Source organism: Pseudochaenichthys georgianus, chromosome 5 (genome assembly GCF_902827115.2).
Source record: "Pseudochaenichthys georgianus chromosome 5, fPseGeo1.2, whole genome shotgun sequence".
Taxonomy (NCBI): Eukaryota; Metazoa; Chordata; class Actinopteri; order Perciformes; family Channichthyidae; genus Pseudochaenichthys; species Pseudochaenichthys georgianus.
In genome coordinates, this window is record NC_047507.1 from 17,251,614 (window position 1) to 17,273,481 (window position 21,868).

Genomic DNA, 21,868 nt, shown 5'->3' on the forward strand with positions numbered 1-21,868 from the left:
ACATTCAGTGTATTGCTCCACATTACTGTAGACAGGTCCATTATAACAATGTAAATACTAATTTGTTAAACAATAGCAATTATCATTATACTGACCTTCAGAAAATCACATTTGAAAGTTACTACATATAAGTACAAGTGCAATTTTATGGTACTTATATTTGACTTGACATTTTAATGGCTTTCTTAAATACAAAGTATTGTACTTTGGTTGAATTGTTCTATACTTTGGTACTTTTATTTATTTCTTGTATTTTTGTTATAATTGTAGTTTTTCCCTGAGTGGCATCCTTGAGTCAGTTAAAACACTTTACCGACTGAAATATTATTAATATCAAATATTATATTTTTTACCACAAAGGTAAGGCCTAAGTGATGAATAAACAAACAATGGCTGCACCCATTTGAGTTAATTGTACTTTAAATTAGCAAGGTAATGTGTGTGTATTAGTCAGTATTAGTACATTGTAGTTTGTGTATTGTGTGATGTGTATTTCATTATATTTCCATATTAGTATTATGGTTTTATGATGGTGTGATGACCCCATAAGCTTTATATTTGAATTACACTTTACTTGTGAAAGACAGACATTCAAATTAACAGTAAGATTACATGTAGGCCTATAGACTTTGACATGATATGGATCTATTAATTAACAAATATTGATGAATCAAGGGCAAGCATTACAATTAAACAAGGTAAATTCTAACTAATAGATATACACATGAAAGTTACAGTTGATTGCCTATATTAACACAATACTTTTATATTCCAAGAAAACTGAATATACAAATTAGACATTATCTTATCAAATATGTCCTCATTTGAAAACATTTCCAGGACAGAAACCTGAGAACACCTTTGTCAAAATCATCAAAAGAAATCATCAAAGTAAACATTAAAAGATTTGGCCATAAAACATGCAGTTAACGCTGCAGGTACAGACAGATTTTTTTTAGTAAGAATCCAAAGAAAGGTTTTCTAACCTTTGAAATATAAAACCACCACAAATGACCTTACCCTTTAAAGTCCCATATCAAATAACCAGTAATTAATAACTATTACAAACAATCTGCCTTTGTTCATCGCTCAGTATTATGTTCTTGTATAACAGGTTGTGTATTCAACTTTATCCCATGGCCACTGTAAAACACATTTGATCAACACGTTTTCTGAAACTGTGTTTAAATGAGCAAGTGAAGCATTCAGCTAGCTGTTGGTGAATTCAAGAGACATCAAGAGAAGCAATTTGACAATTGAAATAAACACCTCTTCGAAGAAAATAAATATCCAAAATATTGAAGACATACAATTTGTGATGTTTATTTTCACTAATCTGAATGAGAACATGTTGTGTAAACAGAAAACTCCAAAAATGTACCAGTACATGAAAATCATACACACACGTTAAAATCAATACAGTGAGGCTGTTGCAGTACAGTTTATGAATGAAAACAGGTGCGGTCAAATACATCTGGCCCCGCCCCTAAATTACCATATTTGGAGAACTTCAACATTCCAGAGCGTGCGGGGCGGAGCTATGACGCCACCTGTTTGTGAATGGGCTCAGTGAGCCGGTAGAGTGAAGTTAGTGTGGGACAGACCGACGGAGGAGAGACTTCGGGATTTAAAAACACGACTTTTTATAAAAGTTGTGCGGAATTATGGAGTTATGTCGGGTCTACTTGTTTCTCTTTTTATTCTTTCATCACGTCTTCATCAGCCTCCAGTCGAAAGAACGTAAGTAGGCTACTGTTTTACGTGTTGTCTAAAAACTTAATGAATCCGAGCTGTTGCGCACATCGTGAGTCAGGAGGTTGGAATTTGATAGCCGGTTTTAAGTTTTGCTTCTGTTTTAAAATGTGTTTAAAATATAGTAGGCCTACCTATTTTTGTTGTGTTTTAGTCAGAAAGCCAGTGTAAAATATTATATAGTGCGGGTTGCCTTTTATAATATCCCTTCACGAAGCCTAAACCTTGTCTCTAATTTTCAAATTGATTTAAATCTTCAAAAATATCGCATTATCACTTTTCTTTTATACAACCTACCAGTCTTTTAAGAGAATTACGCTACGTTTACAATTTGAATGGCCTTTGCCAATTTAGGGTTAAAGGGCACCTGTGAGTTGCCTTAACATGTTAGACTTTTCTTTTACTTGTGGTTCAGATTCATGTATTTCGCTCGTCATGGCAATTTAAGTGCCCACGCCTTTCTCAGACATTATTAATGCTGTATCCTGGATTTGGAGGACACGGTCAATGAAGTCCTGAATCAGACCGACATGCTCGATTAGACCGTCAAAGGATGGCATGTGCCCTCATAAAATTGCTGTTCCCGGAGATCAAGCCACACCATTTCTTAGTACAGTCAGATCGTAGTCATTTTCTAATTGTTTTATAGCCTTATGAACAACTAAAAACATATGCTATGTGTGTGACACAAGTTTAGGTCTGTAACATATTTAGATGTCATTTGAAGCGAATGTTTTAGTTTTTTTATTCATTGTCATTTTGTTCTTGTCACTCTGTAATATATGTTTTTCTGTTTGTGTCTGTAGAAGTATTGCTGGATATGAGAGCTTCAGGATCAGAGTTGGGGTGGTTGACGTTGCCATATGAGAACGGAGTGAGTATTTATACCCCAACTGGCATTTTTAAGACTTCAGGTTAAAGACTTGAAACTTTCTTTCTCTGAGTAAGACAACTTATGGAAACAAAATCAGCGCAAGACAAGCCGATGTGAGGAAATCAATAATATTTAGCAAAAGAGGCTTCTTTCTTCTCATAGAATAATGAATCCCTCTGAGAAATGTAAGAGTTAAGCTAGTATTACAGTATGTTGACGTTAACCTTTTATGACAGATGTATGAATGGCATTAAAATACCAAGGTTCAACCTACATTATCACAGGAGCTCATTCCAACAAGGTTTCTTGTGAATCCTCTCTGACTTTGGAGATGACATCAACAGCAAGATGATCTGTACAGTTGTGGTTAGACATAAGTAAAAGAGAAAGAAAGACTGCTCCATGTGTGGAGAAGCATCCCTCTATCTATAGTTCAGTGGCTTTCCATCTAAAAAAAGACACAGGACATGGCCACTTCCACTGTGTGGGCCACGTTTCTTCTTACGTTCTCAAAGATCTAAGGGTTCTCCTTTGATCAGATAGGATTTCCCCTTGTCCATCAGACTTTGCTTTGTGTTAATCCAACTTTCTCACACTTCTCACAAACGTTTATTTAAATTTGTAACAGGGACCTGCAATGTGTGGTTTCAGCTAATATTTGATTTGCTAAATGCTGTGTACACTTTCCTAAGTAGACTATTCAAGTTGGATAGTAATTTCAAGTGATGTCTAATCATTGAAATATAACTGCAAACACACCAGTGCTGCTAGTATGAGGTGTTACATCTTAATATTGAATTGAGGCTTTTAATGTTTCTGCTCGTCATTGCTCCCCTCTCTTAAAAAGTCTTAATTGCTGCCAATTTAGCATGCCACTGTGCTTATAAAGCTCATTAAACTGCCGTGTGTGTGTGTGTGTGTGTGTGTGTGTGTGTGTGTGTGTGTGTGTGTGTGTGTGTGTGTGTGTGTGTGTGTGTGTGTGTGTGTGTGTGTGTGTGTGTGTGTGTGTGTGTGTGTGTGTGTGTGTGTGTGTGTGTGTGTGTGTGTGTGTGTGTGTGTGTGTGTGTGTGTGTGTGTGTGTGTGTGTGTGTGTGTGTGTGTGTGTGTGTGTGTGTGTGTGTGTGTGTGTGTGTGTGTGTGTGTGTGTGTGTGTGTGTGTGTGTGTGTGTGTGTGTGTGTGTGTGTGTGTGTGTGTGGCCTCGTGTGTTAGTGGAAAACCACACACGTCGAGAGCATGGCACATGTCTAGGCCAATAATCTTGATGTGTGGAAAAAAGCTCCAGCTCACTCCTGCTCTTTATGAGCTTCTCAGTCAGCATGAAAGAAGAGGTGTCTCATAAATAAATCCCTCAACAAGAACAAAGCAAACAAACCCTGTACTTATTCCCTGAAAGAAAACTCCTTTGATTATTGTAGCTGTCTGACAGTGACTTTTGCCCCTTACACTAATCCATCTCCTCTCTTTTTGTCTTTTTCTTTCCTTAAGTGGGAGATAGTTCAAACGGTGGTGAACGGCTCGCTATTCTACACCTACAGTGTGTGTAGCGTTGACTCTACGGAACAGGACAACTGGTTACGCACGACATTCATCCAGCGGCGCCCGGGAGCCACTCGAGTCTCTGTGGAGCTCCGCTTTATTGTGAGAGACTGCAACACCTTTGATGGTGCTTCAGTCGCCTGCAAAGAAACCTTCAACCTTTTCATCTCAGAGGCCGACGCTGACGTCGGAACCAACTTCCGTAAAGGCCAGTTTCGTAAAGTGGCCACCATCGCTCCTGACGAGGTCACACGGGGTCGCGTGCTGAAGGTCAACATGGAGACGAGGGCCATGGGGCCTCTGTCTAGAAAGGGCTTCTACCTGGCTTTTCAGGACATGGGCGCGTGTGTGGCGCTGCTGTCTGTCAGAGTTTACTACAAGACGTGCCCAGCCACGGTGCAGAGCTTGGCGGACTTCCCGGAGACTGTGGCGGATTCTCTCAGGGAGGTGGAGGGAGCCTGTGTGGAGAATGCCTTCAGCCAGGCCACCCCACGCATCTACTGCACAGCTGAGGGAGAATGGGTGGTTCCCGTGGGGCAGTGCCAATGTCTCGCCGGCTATGAAACCACCGGGGAATCCTGCCAAGGTAAGCACAGCCAAAAAACTGCCACGCACTCAACTGAGAAGGGTTTACGTTGCCATGTGAGTTGTAGTAAGTGAAGCACCTCCAACCACTCCTCTGACAACATGTGAGGAATGAGCGCTGAGGAATGTTAATTGTGTCTGATTTGTTTGGAAGTCTTTCACAAAAGCACTCTATCTCTGGCGTATCTGTGCTGAAGTGGGTTAGGTACGGCAGGAGGGAGCGTAGGAAACGGGGAAGATGACTAAGCCGGTTTGTTGTGTTTGATATTACAGCAACCGCAGATTGCTCCATGATAAATCCACTGAGGGAAATGTCAACAGCCTCCCATCAATGCCTCATCTCTTTACAGATTCTTTCCACAGTCTTTTCCTCAGGACTCAGGAATGGGGCTGTTGTATGGATAGGTCGATGTCTGGAGGTGATGACACAGTACAAGAAGCTATGTCCAATTTCCACACCACACACTAATTCTCAGAAGGCTTTGAGTTTGTTGTGCCTTTTTTTTAAATAAATAAATCAAGGAAGTATAGTTTTGGTATGTAGAATACAAAAGTAAAAAACTTAAGGGGACATGAGGATAAACTTTCCAAACATTTAGATATTCGACAGGTGGTTTTTAAAACAAAGAAAGCTATGTAAACAGCCCCAGAGAAGGACCTGTGAATACATCAAAACAATAAAATAGATGTACAGTAAAAGACATAGCTGCGGTTTTTATACAGTAAGTGCTCCAACTGTTCGTGTGGAATTTGTCTCTGGCTTCTCGGGCGTGGTGTGTTGAGCGTCTGGAGGAAGCGTGGGAGGAGAGAGGACGGGGAGGAGGAGGAGGGGGAGGAGGGAGAAAGGGCTCAGTCGGCTGCAGGGACATTTGAAAGGAATTCTTTCACCCTCGCGTCACCTCCAGCACTGATTGACTGAAGGAAGAAGCCGTGTGAATGTGTCAGCATAACTACCTGAGTGCTATGTCTTCTGCTCGCAAGTATTTGTTTTGGGCCAGTTGCTAAGGCGACAGGAACCACAATTACAGGGAAGAGGCCGACACGCCTGCCAGAGGTTAGACTGAGTCAGGCTGCGGTTTATGACTCCTGATGCTCCGAGTCACCTTGACTGGCAGAGCTGGCTTTTTCTAGTCATTTCTTGTAACTCAACTGATCCCTCTAACCAGCTTAAAGTATTAAGCGATTAGTTGATTGACAAAAGAGTAATTGAAAACTCTTTTGATAATTGTTACTTCGTTTACTTCTTATTTTCTTCCAAAATTTCAAAAATAATTGTAGCTTTTCTGTTGAAATGATTTACTGCTTGAGTTATATTTGGACTGGTTGGACAAAACAATATATTTGAAAACTATTTTGTGACAGGATATAGACCAAACATCTATTAGTTGCAAGTCTACAAGTTTATGGAAGTTATTGTAAGCGCTACATACCTTTTTTATAGATAAGTACAGTGGTTCATAGAGTGAATCTTGTACTGGGGTTGTAAAAATGAAGAAAGAATAAAGCGGAAGGCGGGGAGGAAGTCACGGCAGAGGAATGCTTCAGTCTTTGAGGTTTCTGACCACAGTGGACTCTGAGCCCAGCACCTGAAACGGAAGTTGGCTGGGAAAGATAGGAAATATTATGACGGGGAAAATCTGTGATTCCAAAGTCTGGAGGATGACCTTAGTATTAGGATGCAGGAAACATGTTTTAATACACAAATTAAAAAACAATTATAATGCTGTAGTTTGTTCCAACTCCCTATTTTCAAGTACACCAGAGAAAGTGATATCCTCGAGGCTAATGGCCTGCATTCCCCTAAAGAGAACAACTGTTGTGGGAACAGGAAGTAAAGGGAGAAGAGGAGGAATGCTGACACAAATGAGAAGGTTGTCCTGTGCCCAGTCGGAGGGTGGGGAGTCAGTCAACAGTTGGTGCATGAGGGTGGTTAGTTTCGTGGCTGCTTAGTTAGGTGTGGAGTGTAATTTAGTCAAGAGGATTAGTGGAGCAACAGGACAGCTGTTAGCCAATGACATGCCCCGCTTTGCCTCCCTTTGCTCTTTCATCCGGTTGTTAACACACGCAACGAGCTCCCTAATCCGTGTTCCTACTCATTAGAACAATGGGCCGACACAAAGAGCAGAAAACAGATCCAATTAACAGATGCACCGGTGCAGAACACAAGTCCTTTAATGTGTGCAGAAAGGAGCGTGGGACGATTTCATCAAGAAGGGGACAATTAAAGTTAGCTGAAGAAACGTTTTGGATTGAATGTAGAGCTGCAACCAACAATTATTTTCATTGTCAAGTCGAATCAGGATTTGGAATCTTCGACTACTTAAAAAAAAAAAAAAAGTAAAATAAAATACTGAATAATCAAATCAGTTTTTATTTAAATAATTAAATAGTTGACAACTAATCTGTTAATCACCGCAGCTTTAATCAAATTAAAACTGTATTTCAACACTTTTTGATGACTCACAAAAAGACGCTTAGACTTTAATTCAATGTAATTATGAGAATCCATCGTTGCCTAAGTTAGCGTTTACAATGTTTGCAGACATTGCACGAATGCCGCCATTTGCAAGTTGTTTAATGAGAAAAGCAACATATTTATGGCCCCACTCTGTCCAATCTCAGAGACAATGGATGAATAGGGCTGGAGTTTCTTTGGTACGTGACAGACGTCCTGCTGCTGCAGCTCAGGATGAAATGGACTGGCCCCCTTTTCTTATTTGAAAAGACCTCTGCTGCACCCCCACTGCCACCAAGTGACTCCCCAGGGAGAACTTCTGTTGGTGCTTCAGACCTTTGCCCCCATCCCCCATCCATCCATTCATCTTTATCCCTCCTACTCAAAATCAACCTGCTCCTTCTCCTCCACTGCGGCATTACTTGGAGTGCAAAGGTCCTTCTGCCTGAATGGTGAAGTAAGGCGACCGCGTCTTAAATTCAGGGTTCACTCGACCTCTTCTCACGGCCACCAGCACAGGGGCCAGATGAAAGGCTCCAGCCGGGGGGAGGCGGCAGAATGAAAGCAGAGAGAGGAAAATATCTTCTTTTAAAGTTATTAAAGTTTATATTGTGCTGGAGCCCTTTATCACCTCAGAAAGTATGTTTGTGTATTTCCATAAACAAACTGAAAATCATACTCGTTCCTGTCAGTTTTTCCTATTTCCTGCTTCTAACTTTTCAACATTGGGTGCTGTAATTTGCCACTGGTGTCAGGGAAGGAAGGAAGAAGGAAAGGAAACATCAGCCTCAGACTGGATTGCAGCTCTTGCGCTGTAGTTTCTGTCCACTCTGCACGTTCATTAACCTCTCATGCCCTGGAAGGCTGTTTATCAGTGAGCTCAAATGTCACATCATCATCATCTCTTTCAACAGTGTCCAAGATGCCATTTCCTTTGGCAAAAACATAAATATTATCTGCCAGAGAACATGATCTGAGGGTTCACAGGGGAATGGCAGATCAGATCACCTGATGGATTTAATGCTCCACTGTCATCCGGTTCACACTGTCGGTGTGACCTGAGATTAGGCCTTCAGGCGAAATAGGCGAGTGGAGGCAGATCGTCCGGGAAATCCCTTTTCATTCCTCCAGATACAAAGGCTCAGTGATTATAGGTTACTCACAATATGCTTCCTGTAGGGTGGAGCGGGCTGGTATTACAGAGACGGCTTCATTGTTTGCATGTACATCATTCATTCTTCCTGTGTGTGTCTGTTTTATAGTTAGTCCTAAAGACAACCTTAAACTAACACACACCTTTTTTTATCTCACACAGAATGCAAACCAGGTTACTTCAAGCCATCTGTGTCAGGCGAGTTGTGTCAAGTGTGTCCCGATAACACAAAGCCGTCCGCAGCTGGCGCCACCGACTGTCAATGTGAGGAGGGTTTCTTCCGCTCCCCTTCAGACCCTCCTATGTCCCCCTGCTCTGGTAACAACCACACTCAATTTAATTTGACTTTAAAGTAAACTAATAGCTCATTACTGAAGATCAGGCTAACTGTTCTGTGTCATGTACTTCCTCCCTTAGCTCCACCCAGTGCCCCTCGAGACCTGACCTCCACCACCCTCTCAGCAGAGGGCAGGCTGCATCTGTCCTGGAGCCTGCCGCTGGTGACCGGGGGCCGCAGGGACCTCACCTACAGTGTGGAGTGCAAACACTGCGAGGGGTCCGTGTGTGTCCCATGTGGCGAGAAGATCCGCTTCGAGACGGGTCCGACAGACCTGCAGGACACTGAGGTTGTGATTAGTGACCTGGACTCTCATCTGAACTACACCTTCACCGTGGAGACTCACAGCGGCGTGTCCCAGTTCGGTATGGAGAGGCCCATCGCCAGCATCACCACCGCTCTGGACTACAACGGTGAGCTCGAACACAAGAAAAGCTCTTATTTTTGCTCCGATTTAACCTTGTGTTATGCTCTAATTGGCTTTACTTTAAGTATGTGTGAAAATAATAATGAAAATGAAAACTATTGAAACTTAATATGTAGAAATGATAACAACTTTCTATGATATCCTTGTGTATAATGCTTTCAAATAAATAGTTGTGAGCACCAGTCTATATTCACTATGATTCTTAACATTAATCATAACGATAAAACAATGTGTAAAAAGTGGTAAAACTAATCAAATGTTTTAAGCTGTTGAAAGAGGTCTATTGTCCTCAGAACCCCAAACAGTCATTTTTTAATATTTAGAATTGTATTTCCCAGTACAAACCATCATACAAAAAGAAGGGCTTACTACACAACGAGGAATGCAGTGTGACACACAGAATCCCAAAGGCTCTCATTTCCAAATGTGCTTTCCAAAGTCTATGATTAGTCACTAACCATTATTTTGCTTTCTGTCCCTCACCGACCGTTAGATCCCCCCAAGGTGACGTTGATCCATCTGGATGATCGCAGCCCCACCAGTCTGTCTCTGTCCTGGACTCTGTCTCGCAGGGCTCCAGCCCACATCAATCACCGCTACGAGCTCATGTACCGCAGAAAAGTAAGACACACTGCTCCTTTGTCCCTCCTTCACTCGTTCAAAGTTGTGGCTGTAAACGTTTTGTAAAATGACTCTAATCCTCCTGTTTTCCTTATTGCGCAGGATGATGAGGGCGAGCGTGATGTGACCACCTACACAGTCCTGATTTTGGAGAAAAGTTCAGTTTTGATCAGTGACCTCACCCCAGACACTACGTACATGTTCAGGGTCCAGGCACTGAGGCCTGGACCTCAGTCCTCAGAAGGAAACCCCGGCAGCTACAGTGTGGAGCACGAGTTCCCTACTTTACCTCTAGGTAACAGGAACCTTTAAAAGTGATAGAAGATTCAATCATTTCTCAAAATGTGTTCTGTATAATCTTTTATTTCTCGTTCTTGAGTTGTTAAATGTGTCTCTTTCTGTGTTTTGCACAGCCGAGTCTCTGACCCAGAACAGCTCCACCATGGTGATGGGAGCAGTCGTTGGAGTCGCGGTTATTCTGCTCGTTGTGGTGGCCGTCCTGTTGCTGCGTAAACGGTTGGTAACAACATGCTTCTGATCTCCGTCCAACGCCTGTGTCATTCAGATAAATGTTATCTTCAGAGCTGCAGACTGTGTGATTATGTGCCACAAGCTCGAGTAAATTAAAGATATTCGGGTATGACAGCTCAAGGAGGATTTATAGGTAATAGCCGGTGTAGCTATTGAATACAGCCTTGGTCTTTTCAGCTGAGACTGACCTGCAATTGGTTAAAAGCTGTTTTCTGTTTAGTAATCCCTCATGTTTTCCTTTCAGAAGAATGAACTCTCGTGGCAGGGGAGGACCTGAAGATCCTTACTTCTCAACAGGTTAGAAAACCATTCTGCACATTCAAAAATAATATCACCAGTTTACTCGGTTATCATTAAGACTAAACATCTGGTCTTTATTTCTATCCTAGATCAACTCAAGCCTCTGAAGACATACGTTGATCCACACATGTATGAGGACCCTAACATTGCCATCGCCAAGTTTGTCACAGAAATTGACCCCAGTGCCATTAGCAAACAGAAAGTCATCGGTGTTGGTGAGTGTATTTCTTTTTAAAACACGATTTGATTTAATGAAAAAGTTAGAGCATGGTTCCTAAAGTTTTCTCCTGCTGTCTGTCTGCCAATCAGGAGAGTTCGGGGAAGTGTTTTGGGGCGTGATGAAGACTCCTGGGCGAGGGGAGGTGCCCGTCGCGATCAAGACCCTGAAGCCGGGGTACTCTGAGAAACAAAGGCAGGACTTCTTGAGCGAGGCCAGCATCATGGGTCAGTTCTCGCACCCCAATATCATCCGCCTGGAGGGAGTCGTCACCAAATGTGAGTCCATAACATCAGAAAGAAATCAAATAAATCAATCTCATATCATTTGCATCAGCTGCATGTGTGGTTTTCTTTCTCTAAACCTATATTTTCTGTTTCTAATTTCAGTCAAGCACTTAATGATAGTGACCGAGTACATGGAGAACGGAGCCCTCGATACATATCTGAAGGTACGTGCAATATGTCAAGACCTGAGCTTCAGACATAAACGTAATGTTTATAGTCCTTATTATTTGTTAAGTGTGCAAACTAAAAACCACTCGTCTAATGATCTTGTCTTGTCTTGCCTTAAATCTGTTTTCTGTTTATTTCTTTATTTTCGATAACATTAAATTGATGGCATTGTTTTTTTTGCTTCAAGTCTAAGCAAGACAGCATATAATATGTTTCCCAAAATGTTGAACTATTCCTTATAAACAGTTAAAAATGACATAAAACAAAGGAAGTTGTGTTTGACTTACATTTATGTCAAGATGAAAATGTTTTAACAATTAAGTGTAAGAAAAGGTTATTTAATATTGTTTTCTTTTTAGGACAGAGATGGGGAGATTCATTCATATCAGCTGGTGGGGATGCTGCGGGGAATAGCTGCTGGCATGAAATACCTCTCCGACATGAACTACGTCCACCGTGACCTGGCAGCGAGAAACTGTCTGGTTAACAGCCTCCTGGAGTGCAAAGTCTCTGATTTTGGGCTGTCACGTGTGCTGGAGGATGATGCTGAGGGCACTTACACAACCAGGGTAAGTCTACATTTTACAGCCTGAAAGCATAGAGAGAACCACCCTTGTTTTATTTCCTTCTCAAGCGTCCAATCCAAAGTGCTTTTCTTTCAGCGCCTTGTGTTTGCACTCTCTGCACCAATTAAATATGATTTCTTACTGTTTCTCTTCTATCAGGGAGGTAAAATCCCCATTCGCTGGACGGCCCCTGAGGCCATCGCTTACAGGAAATTCACTTCAGCTAGCGACATGTGGAGCTTCGGCATCGTTATGTGGGAAGTCATGGCATTCGGAGAACGGCCCTACTGGGACATGAGCAACCATGAGGTATGTTTCCAACTGTTATGGTTGAGATGAGGGATTGTTTTGGCTGTGTAGGTTCAACTTTATTATGTATAACCACTAAGAGTCTCAGCTGGGTATCTGGTGATAAAAAGCTGCCTGACATCCAGAGCAGTTTCCCACCATCCTTTTCAAATTAACAGTTTAAGTCAACATACGAACAAAGCACCTTTTCAGACTATCTGTCACCGCTCTCATAAATATACTTTAGATCTAAGCACTGGTTTTGCTCTTCCTCAGGTCATGAAGGCTATCAACGAGGCGTTCAGGCTTCCTGCTCCGATGGACTGCCCCTCCGCTATCTACCAGCTCATGCTCCAGTGTTGGCAGAACGACCGCTCCAAACGGCCTCGCTTCACTGACGCTGTCACCATGTTGGACAAACTGCTCCGGTGCCCAGAGTCTCTGAAAACCATCGCTGACTTTGATCCACGGTATGAACATTATTTTATGATTTGGTACAAAAGTAAAAGTGTAAAAGACACTAATCCTCTCAGAGGTATAATTAATTCTATTGACCAGTTTTAGGGCGAGACATAAGGGAAGAAAAATAAAGGGGAAAGTTTGTTTCTTTGCATTTCCGAAAATAAAGTCTAATTGTTGAGAATAAAAGTTGAGGTTTAACATTTGTCATTAATGTCAATCCTTTGAAAATCAAAACTGTTTGCATTAAGGCATATACTTTAATCTCTGATTGCCGTAATGCTTAGCTAAAAAAAATGGTGTTCTTTTAGCATGAGCCTGGCCCTAATACTCTTCCATAGATTCTGAGGAGAATTACTAAACTTAAACATAAAACATAAGGCATTTATAAACTCTAATTTAGTGTTAATAGTTGAGACAGATATTAATCAATTAATGTATTATTTCTAAGATCTGTCTCCATTCTTTCCTTTAACTAGAGCAGTATTTGTCTTTTGATATTAGAAAATTACTCTTGCAAACCTGTTTCCTATTGTTCAGCTTCATGACGTGCAATCGGTGTACATGTATCAGTTAATGATGATTAAAGGTCACATGTCATGCTTTTCCGGTTATTACCCGTCCCCTTGTGTGTTATGAAGGTTTTTATGCATGTAAACGGTCTGCAGAGTCAAAACCCTCAAAGTACACCATGTAGTGAGTAAAACTCTAAAACAGAAAATACCTCCCCAAAACGCCTCGTTGGAGATACGTCACTGTCCATTTGATTCTTCCGGGTACATCATGATGTCATGTTGTCCCCGGAACGAAATGGACCAATCCGTGGAGCCGTTACGTTACGTCCGCGGAGCCGTTGCGTTAAGCCCCCGCTGATTGGTCCAAATTGACCAATCCACGGACTTCCTCACACACTCAGTGCAAGCAGCTCTGCTGATTTCTCCTCCCTGGCTGCAGGCTGATAACAGACAGTTGGGATCGCGGCGAAATTCTCTCTGCAGACCCATTCTCACAGCGTTTATCGACCTTTTTCTTACTCAATATCAAGCCACACTTATTGTTTTTACTTCGGCTGTGACTTTGTGTGTGCTCAGGGTGAGTTTGGCTGTGTTTCGCTGTGTATCGCTAAACAAGGAAATCACACCTCCACGGAGCTTAGCGCGATTCACAACGTCCCGACCAATCAGAGCACACTGTGCTCACAGGGAGGGGGGGGGGGGGAGAGCTGCAACGAGCCGTTTAGTGGAGAGAGTGAATACACATACTTTACAGAGATGCTGTATGCGAAACCAATGTGAGTTTGGAAAATTGCACAGTATAAATCTATTCTAGTAGACCTCAACAATGGAATTATGATCAGTGGAAATGGCCATGACATGTGACCTTTAATTCAAATATATCCGTTGTTTTTCACAGCGTGTCCATCCGCCTGCCCAGCACCAGCGGCTGTGACGGCACCACCTTCAGGTCGGTGCCCGAGTGGCTGGAGTCCATCAAGATGAACCAGTACAACGAAAGCTTTGCTCGTGCGGGGATCACGACCATGGAGCAGGTGCTCGCATTGAGGCATGAGTAAGTGCACACATGGCACAGGTGCAGCTCTGATTCTTCTGGCACCAGGCCACATTTTTTAGTAACACAGAGAAAGTATTGAGCACTCAGCCCGAACATTTGTTATCCAGTTTGTGCAGAAATACTCCACTCCGCCTCTGCCCATGTCATTCCTCTCATTCTCTACCAACACAGCTTCAACAGCAGTGGCCTTTTTTTAAATCCGACATACCCTAACAGCTCCGTCACATTAACAAGTTATTTCACCGGCTTGTATTACTTAAAGCTCACTGTTTGAAAACATATTTACATACATTCTTTTAAAACCCTTATTAACAGCCTTTAACTGCAATACATGGATATATTTATTTCCGATCAAAACATAATTGATATTGTTTTTCAACGAGTTGACACACTCCACCATGTTAAATGCTGCCCTACAAGAACCACTGCAGTCTCACAGAGTCCATATTGTTTTCAGCACACTTTTAAAACTATATATTTTCTCTCGTCCTTTCAGAGACATCAGGAACATTGGAGTGCGGTTGCCCGGTCACATGAAGAGGATAGCGTACAGCATCCTGGGTCTGAAAGACGAGACCAGCTCACTCAGCGTGTTTGCAGTGTGATCTAAAGCATTCCTCCAAATCAAAGTGCACTGACCGACCACGCCATTTCACTCACGGACAGGGAGGACTGGAGGGGGGGTGAAACTGAGCTACACTGCAGGTTTTTTTTTTAGTGTGGCGCGACTGAAGAGGAGCCTCTACGCCACTCAGAAAGGACTTAGCTCCAAAACACTTATGTACTTTATAATAACAGAAGACAATTAATTTATCTTTATGTAAAAAAAAACGTTTTATATGTTGAAAATGAACACGTGATTTTGTAATTAAAACGATTATAAAAGTAAATGCTAAATGTGAGAATGTGAGATTGCTTGGTCTGTTTTTACTGAATGACTGAACTATTTAATGTTGTTTATTATTATGGGCATTCTCTTCCAAGCACTCACTTTATCCTGCCAGAGTTTCTGGATCCTTATATTTGTTTGTTTTTCTACATTTCCATTCATGATCAAAGAGACTTACTTAAAAAAAAAAGTCAACTCAGGGCAAATTATCACACATTCTGTAGTTAGTCTGTGTCATACGATGCATTTTCCTCAGTCTTTTGTTTGTTTACATTGTGTCTTAAACGAACTGTTCATTTTTATTTAATATTTATTTTATTTTGTATTTGTCATTTGTTACATGAAAAATAACTCTGATCTGGCGCATATTTGCCAGGTGTTGTGTTTTTGTGATTTTCAATAAAATCAGTGTTTCCTTGTGACTGGATCACTATCTGTACTCTGTCGTCAACGTGTTTTTGTTTGTTATCGGCTCAGACTGAAATATCTCAGCAACAGTTTGATGGATTACTATGAACTTTGAAACGGACATTAATGGTCCCCAGAGGATGAACCCTGCTGACTTTGGTGATCCCCTGACTTTTCCTGTAGTGCCAACAGCAAGTTGACATTTTTGTTTAGAAGTCAAATGTGTCATGGATTACATGGATTACTGTAAAATTGGTTCCAGACATTCACAGCCTTTGTGAACTCTGGTGATCCCAGACTTTTCATCTAGCCCCACCATCAGGTCCAAAATGTACTTTATGCATTGCTTAGGTTATGATCAATACGTAAAACATTCCCATCAGCCTTAGCTGCACTATGTGTTTAATTTTATTTTTTTTAAATACACATTACACATGTCAAACTCAAATGTTCATTCAAGAAACTATATTTATCAAATATCTCTAGCTAACCTTTCATATTTTTGCTAGCCTAACACTAGATTTAAGATCCTAAAACCTCAAAAGTGACTTGACTACTTGATTATGATAAACATGTTCTGCTTACAACCTCTTCACAAAAGAAACTCTGCAATGCTGTCACAAATGGCTCTTAAAACATTAAGAATAGAGTAAATCAAGACTAAATTAAAAAATGTGAGAATAAAGTTTAAATAAAAGTATAGAAGAAATTAAAAACCTTTGAGAATTAATCAAACTACTAGTGATTTATACAAACTGTACATTTTACTTTATTTTCAACTTTAATCTTAAAAAGACCTTCTCCCTCTCCCTTTCTTCTGCTTTATGTATTCTATACTTAAAATGTCAGTGTTCAAAACATGATCAACTCTCCTGATATAGGTTGCTAACCCTTTTCTTCTGCCACCATCCCCTGGTCAGAAAGTATGTTCTCTTTACCCTGACTGGTGAAAATCAGAACAGATCTGACCTCAACTTTGATCTGTATTTACAGTTTTGTTTTGTTAACAAGAATTGCTCGAGAAGTGCTTGTTTTGGTGGAACCTGTCATCCAGACGGAGTTGATCAACCTCGATGACTTTGCCAAGTTGAAGCAGAATGTCACATGTACACACAACTGTGCTCCATCCTTTCACCGTCACTCACTCAGACATGTTAACCTCCCCCTCTGCTAGGTTTCACCGGAAATTAATTAGAACAGTGTGACAAATCTTAGAAGCACAATAAGATTAAACATTTGATTTAGGGCTGAATGTTGAATGTTAAAAATAATTGTTGATCTACCAAGATATGAGTCGACTAATTGTTTCAGATCCCATTTTAAAAGCTATTTTATGGCGCAATATTGACACTTTTATAATAAGATGTGAATGAGAGTTCCTTAAATATCACACCTGATAATTAAAGTTGATTCTTTCACAGTGTAATAACAGCTCCACGCCCTTTCCCACATAAACACAAAGACTCATATGCTCCAAGTCCGGGGTGCGGCTAGAAAATGTGGTCCTCTGACAACAGTTCAACAAATGATGTGACACATTGAAAATCTACAATCTGTGTCATGTTCCAGCTGATTCACACACACACACACACACACACACACACACACACACACACACACACACACACACACACACACACACACACACACACACACACACACACACACACACACACACACACACACACACACACACACACACACACACACACACACACACACACACACACACACACACACACACACACATAGAGACACTAGAATGGCCTCTCGTTATACATGCGAGAGCCTCTTCAGCCTGTATTTCAATCAGGAGAGACTTCATTTTGTTTAAAGAACATTTATTGACACATGCCATATGTTAAATGTTAAGTCTTTCTTTGGTGAAAGGTGGTGGATGTGGAGGAGGCGGGCGGCAGCGTGAAAACCTGAAATCACAGCTGACTGCAGGAGAGAAGAGAATCATTTTAAAGTTTGGCTGCAGCATGATGATTGGCTGCTGGAGAATGAGGTGAAAGGTAATAGGTTAAAAAGAACACCCTGTCATTCCAGAATTGGAGGACAATTTAGACACCAACACTTTTGAAAAATGAACCTTTTATTTTTATTATTTTCTGTTATGTATTTAGGAAAAACGGACAATTTACCATCAAACAAAGTGATTTGCCCAGCTAAGGCATCAAATGTACGCTTTTTATTAGATGTTTTATTTGTTGTGTGCCATGCTTTGTGCAAACCTGTTACAAATACTCATTAAGCAGAACAAAGTATTTTCAAAAATATTCTTCAATACATTCTTTACTATTAAGTAAAGAAAGTCACATTTACATTAAATACTCATGTCGTTTTTGGATAAAACTGGTTTAATTTTATTATTTTAAAAGAAAATGATACAGTAATAGGGTTGAAATTAGAGTAACAGGGTTGCATGAAGTAGCAGGGTTGAATGTTACTTTTGATTGTAGATCATAATGAGACATAGTTTGAGACAAATAAATACTCAGGACCACAGAAATATTGTTTGATCATATTTTATCTATATTTTCCAATGAAGAATTAACCCTGTTACTCTAATTTAGTTACAGGGTTGCAAATCAAAGCTAATTGTAGCTTTTACCTCAGGAATTAATGTTAGCTGCACAATGTAATGCTATTGTCAAGGAATGGACACACTTAGATATTTAACTAAAGAAAGATACATTTGAAATTAATTTGTTTTAGTCTCATAATGTGAGTAACAGGGAAGATCCAGGTCATGGGAGACATTTTCCAGTTCACCCTCGATGTGAGTGGATTCTCTCCAGAAGATGTTGTCATCACAACTTCGAACACCCGAATAAAGGTGGAAGTGGAGAAGGTGAGCCACACAGTCGGCCTAGCTATAAAAGACCTGTTCATGTGTCCACAAAACAGTTGTTTGATATATGTAAGGTCGTTCAAGTATTTTGTATTGCACTGTAGATTTTTCTTTTAAGCCTTAATACATGCTGATCAAGATTAATTCAAAAAAGAATAAAGTTAAAATAATGGCTTTAATGCAATGGATTACTGGAAATGGGCTAGAACATCTCCACATTTGAAATCCTTTTTGTTTGACCATGTACATTTGAAATGGGAAAAGAATGTTAATACATTTCAATTTAGAAGCATGGTAAGCCTCTCATACTTAAGAAATATGATTAAAGAAATGTGTAAAATTAAACAATGGTTTGAGTACAACTCATTAATTTCTGTCCTCATTCTCTCTGCAGCTGCGAAGATGGTGCAGTCACACACACTTTCTGCCATCGATGCAAACTGCCATCGAGTGTGGACCCCATATCTGTGACCATGAGCATGGAGATTGGAGCAGCGGGGCCCTGACTGTCAGAGCTCACAGACTGTTTTCATCTCCTCCCTGTGTTTAGCGTCTCAACGCTGGAGTTTAGTGAACTCTGGTGGTGGACGAGAAGTACTACTGAAAATAATTAAAGATCCCTAATACTGGTCAATGCACTATATTATAAAAAGAGTGATTTTCAATGATAACTATGTAGGGCAAACATGTCAATGACGGTTGAAATAAATGCGCACAACTTTTGTTAATTGTATCAACATGTCTGCTGCTAAACAACTTTATTAATCCCAAATTGGGAAATTTAGAAATGTTCCCAATTATTAATGAAGCATGTATTATTTTATCTTAACTATCTATTTTACCCTATGTTTAAATTATTAACCAAAAGTAATACAAAGTCAGCCTATATAGTTGATATGACAAAAAAAGGCAAAAAATAAAAATAAATAAAGACTTATGAAAAGGGTCTTGATTGATCAACAAAAAACAAAAATATGAATGAAAAATGTCAAATGTATAATTAAAACACAACTGTCTAATTTATTTTGTTGAGTTTTTGTCATGACCCGAACACTAAATGACTAATATTCAAAAAGTCTTGCCAGCATTTCTTGGGTGTGTAAATGAATGTAAAAACTGTGTTGATAAAAACAACTTTATTTAGTGTTTCATGCAGCGTAACATTTATTAATGATCCTTTAAGGTCTACTAAAACTTTATAATAATAATAATAATCCTTATATTTATTATAGCGCTTTTTCAATGACTCTCAAAGCGCTCCTTACAAATATAAGGTTAATTTATGAGGTTAACCTTAGCATACTCAAAAGCAGTGCCTGTTTTGTTTAAGGCACGACTCTTTATCTTGTCCCTAAACACGTTAGTGGCAGATAAAGACCAAAGACACAAGATTTATCGAAGCACCTGAAGGAGACATCCTAAACCATAGACATATAAAGAGTAGACGCCGCATCGACCGCTGCTGCCTATTGGCGCTGACGAGCCGTGGGGCCGCCATCTTGGACCGGTCACCCGCTCCACTCAGTGTAATCTGTCTGGCAGGCGCAATGAAGTGTCAGCACATTTTATCAATCATAACTCGCTGAATACAAAACTGATTTTCACGGGGGGGGGAGTTTTCTGCAAACGTCATATATGTAGGCATGATACCGGACACATGATTCGGCGTATTTTAATGTTCATAGTAGGCTTAACGGCAATAGAATATTCTGGTATTTGATAGCCTATGTTATGTATGATAGGTATTTTGCAAAAGACACACGATATATAATATATACACACAAACATAAAAAAACACTAATGGTCTATATATGATAGAGAAGCATATTGTGTAGGCCTATACTCAGCTATTTTAATAAGTTGAAAAATGAAGAAACAATAATACATTATACATAGACAGAAGTTATATATCAGTAAAAATGAATATCTATGTCATAAAAAATGAAAATGTACTTCTACATCTATATAAAAAATGTAAATGTTCAAGTTAAACACAAGAACATGACACCACCCCGCCCAAACCATATTTACACAAAGTTGCTCATGACACCCGAATGCCCCGTGCATGCGGCTCCTCCAAAGCATGACTGAGAACCTCTTTCTCATATCTTTGTCTTTGGGAAACCATCAAAATAAAAACGGGAGATTTGAGAGTCAACACAAAAACATGTTAAGAAGGAGGTCAAGCTTATTTTCTTCCTTCTTCTTCCTAGATAGATTAGATTAGATTTTAGATTTAGATTAGGACCCTTTGTGTTTCAGGTGACAAAGACTTCGTCAGGTAATATGCAATGGGAGCCTTCCAATGTACGTGTAGGCCAACCACCATGAACACAAGAGCCTCAGTAGCAGTATCGGTCTCATTGTTTCATCACCCATGTCTACAAAACCAGACATTGACTGGTTATGTGGATTATATTGCACATGTTTTCTGATGGCCATGTCATCCAACATGAGTGAAACACATCCATGTTTAGCCTGGTCTTCCTGGCATCTTCTCTCCAGCATATCCAGCATCATCTTGTTCAGGCCAGGCTTGCCATCCACCGAACACAGCCACCTGTAAAAAAATTGAGAAGTAGCTATTTAACGTACTTGCAACCGTAATTTCCAAAAATGAAATTGAACAACATTAAGACTACCTTTTTGTTGTAGTCTCTCTGAGGTATTTGTATGCCTTTGGACCATGTAGATGGAGTGTGAGGGCACATTCTCTGTGGTCCTTGGAGTACTCATGGCCCTGCTTTGCCTTCAAGTCTATTTGAAGATCTGAAATTGTATGAGAAAAAATGAATAAGTCCCCTTCATATAATAACAAAGGAGTTTAATAAAGAGTGTAAGAGTAAGATGTACATGAATTTCAAAGTGCTAATTTCATCTTACCCGAGTAGAAATCAAGCCTCTCTTTGAGTTCTTCATTAATGAGGTTCTTTTCCCTCAAATCCCCCAAAAGACTCCTCACTGTGGTCTCTGCCCTCTTTTCTCTAGCCATGGCATTCTTCCTCTCTCGCTCGAGACTCTCCACTCTTGCTAAAGCTTCATTGAGTCTGGCCTTAAGAGCAGTAGGAGAAGCAGGCGAGACATAGCTATGATCCTATAAGAGGGATGAACATGGTTTGAGTGATGTTTCAGTTCACACACATCACTTTGACACAACTAGAGTATGGCCCACATTCTTTCTTATAGTCATCACCTGTCAAAGCCACTGCCAGCATCGTGTGTGTGTGTGTGTGTGTGCCAGGAATGCATGTTCAACATGTCTTCAATTGTGTGTGTATGTGTTTATTTGTGAGTGTGTTTAATATGAGTGGCAGCAAACAAGAGAGATTTTACTTTGTCTAGGACCATTATGAATGATGTTGAAAATAGAAATACTCACATCATTAGGCTGAGGTTGTGAGTGTGAGGTTGAAGCTTCTGGGTCGTCCTGAGGGGCCACAGACAGGCTCTCTTCAGCTTTTCTGGAAGTAGACGTAGTCCTGCCCTTTTCTGGCTAAAATGAAAAAGCAGAATATCACACACACACACACACACACACACACACACACACACACACACACACACACACACACACACACACACACA

The 21,868-nt window shown here is 40.4% G+C and overlaps 1 protein-coding gene and 1 pseudogene across 2 annotated transcripts; both read left to right on the forward strand.

The window, feature by feature from the left end:
* The first annotated feature begins 1,570 nt into the window (after positions 1–1,570).
* On the forward strand, positions 1,571–15,457 carry epha2a (eph receptor A2 a). 2 transcript variants are annotated; one of them, XM_034083366.1, is made up of 17 exons: positions 1,571–1,740; positions 2,559–2,626; positions 4,113–4,749; positions 8,519–8,674; positions 8,774–9,106; positions 9,614–9,741; positions 9,844–10,036; positions 10,155–10,257; positions 10,517–10,569; positions 10,662–10,787; positions 10,882–11,067; positions 11,179–11,240; positions 11,604–11,813; positions 11,970–12,119; positions 12,375–12,568; positions 13,971–14,126; positions 14,626–15,457. In XM_034083366.1, the coding sequence occupies exons 1-17, from the start codon at positions 1,665–1,667 to the stop codon at positions 14,732–14,734; spliced, it is 2,940 nt and encodes a 979-aa protein (XP_033939257.1). In that variant the 5' UTR covers positions 1,571–1,664; the 3' UTR covers positions 14,735–15,457. The 2 variants fall into 2 exon arrangements, with proteins under 2 accessions (XP_033939257.1, XP_033939256.1); XM_034083365.1 differs by having other exon boundaries at positions 10,882–11,240.
* A 73-nt stretch (positions 15,458–15,530) lies between these two features.
* On the forward strand, positions 15,531–18,833 carry LOC117446163 (heat shock protein beta-7 pseudogene; annotated as a pseudogene).
* Positions 18,834–21,868: the final 3,035 nt, after the last annotated feature.

Coding starts and splice junctions, on each gene's coding strand:
- epha2a (XM_034083365.1), top strand. CDS start 1,665: ATGGAGTTATGTCGGGTCTACTTGTTTCTCTTTTTATTCTTTCATCAC. Junction 11,814..11,969: donor AGGGCACTTACACAACCAGG/GTAAGTCTACAT, acceptor CTCTTCTATCAG/GGAGGTAAAATCCCCATTCG. Junction 12,569..13,970: donor ATCGCTGACTTTGATCCACG/GTATGAACATTA, acceptor TGTTTTTCACAG/CGTGTCCATCCGCCTGCCCA.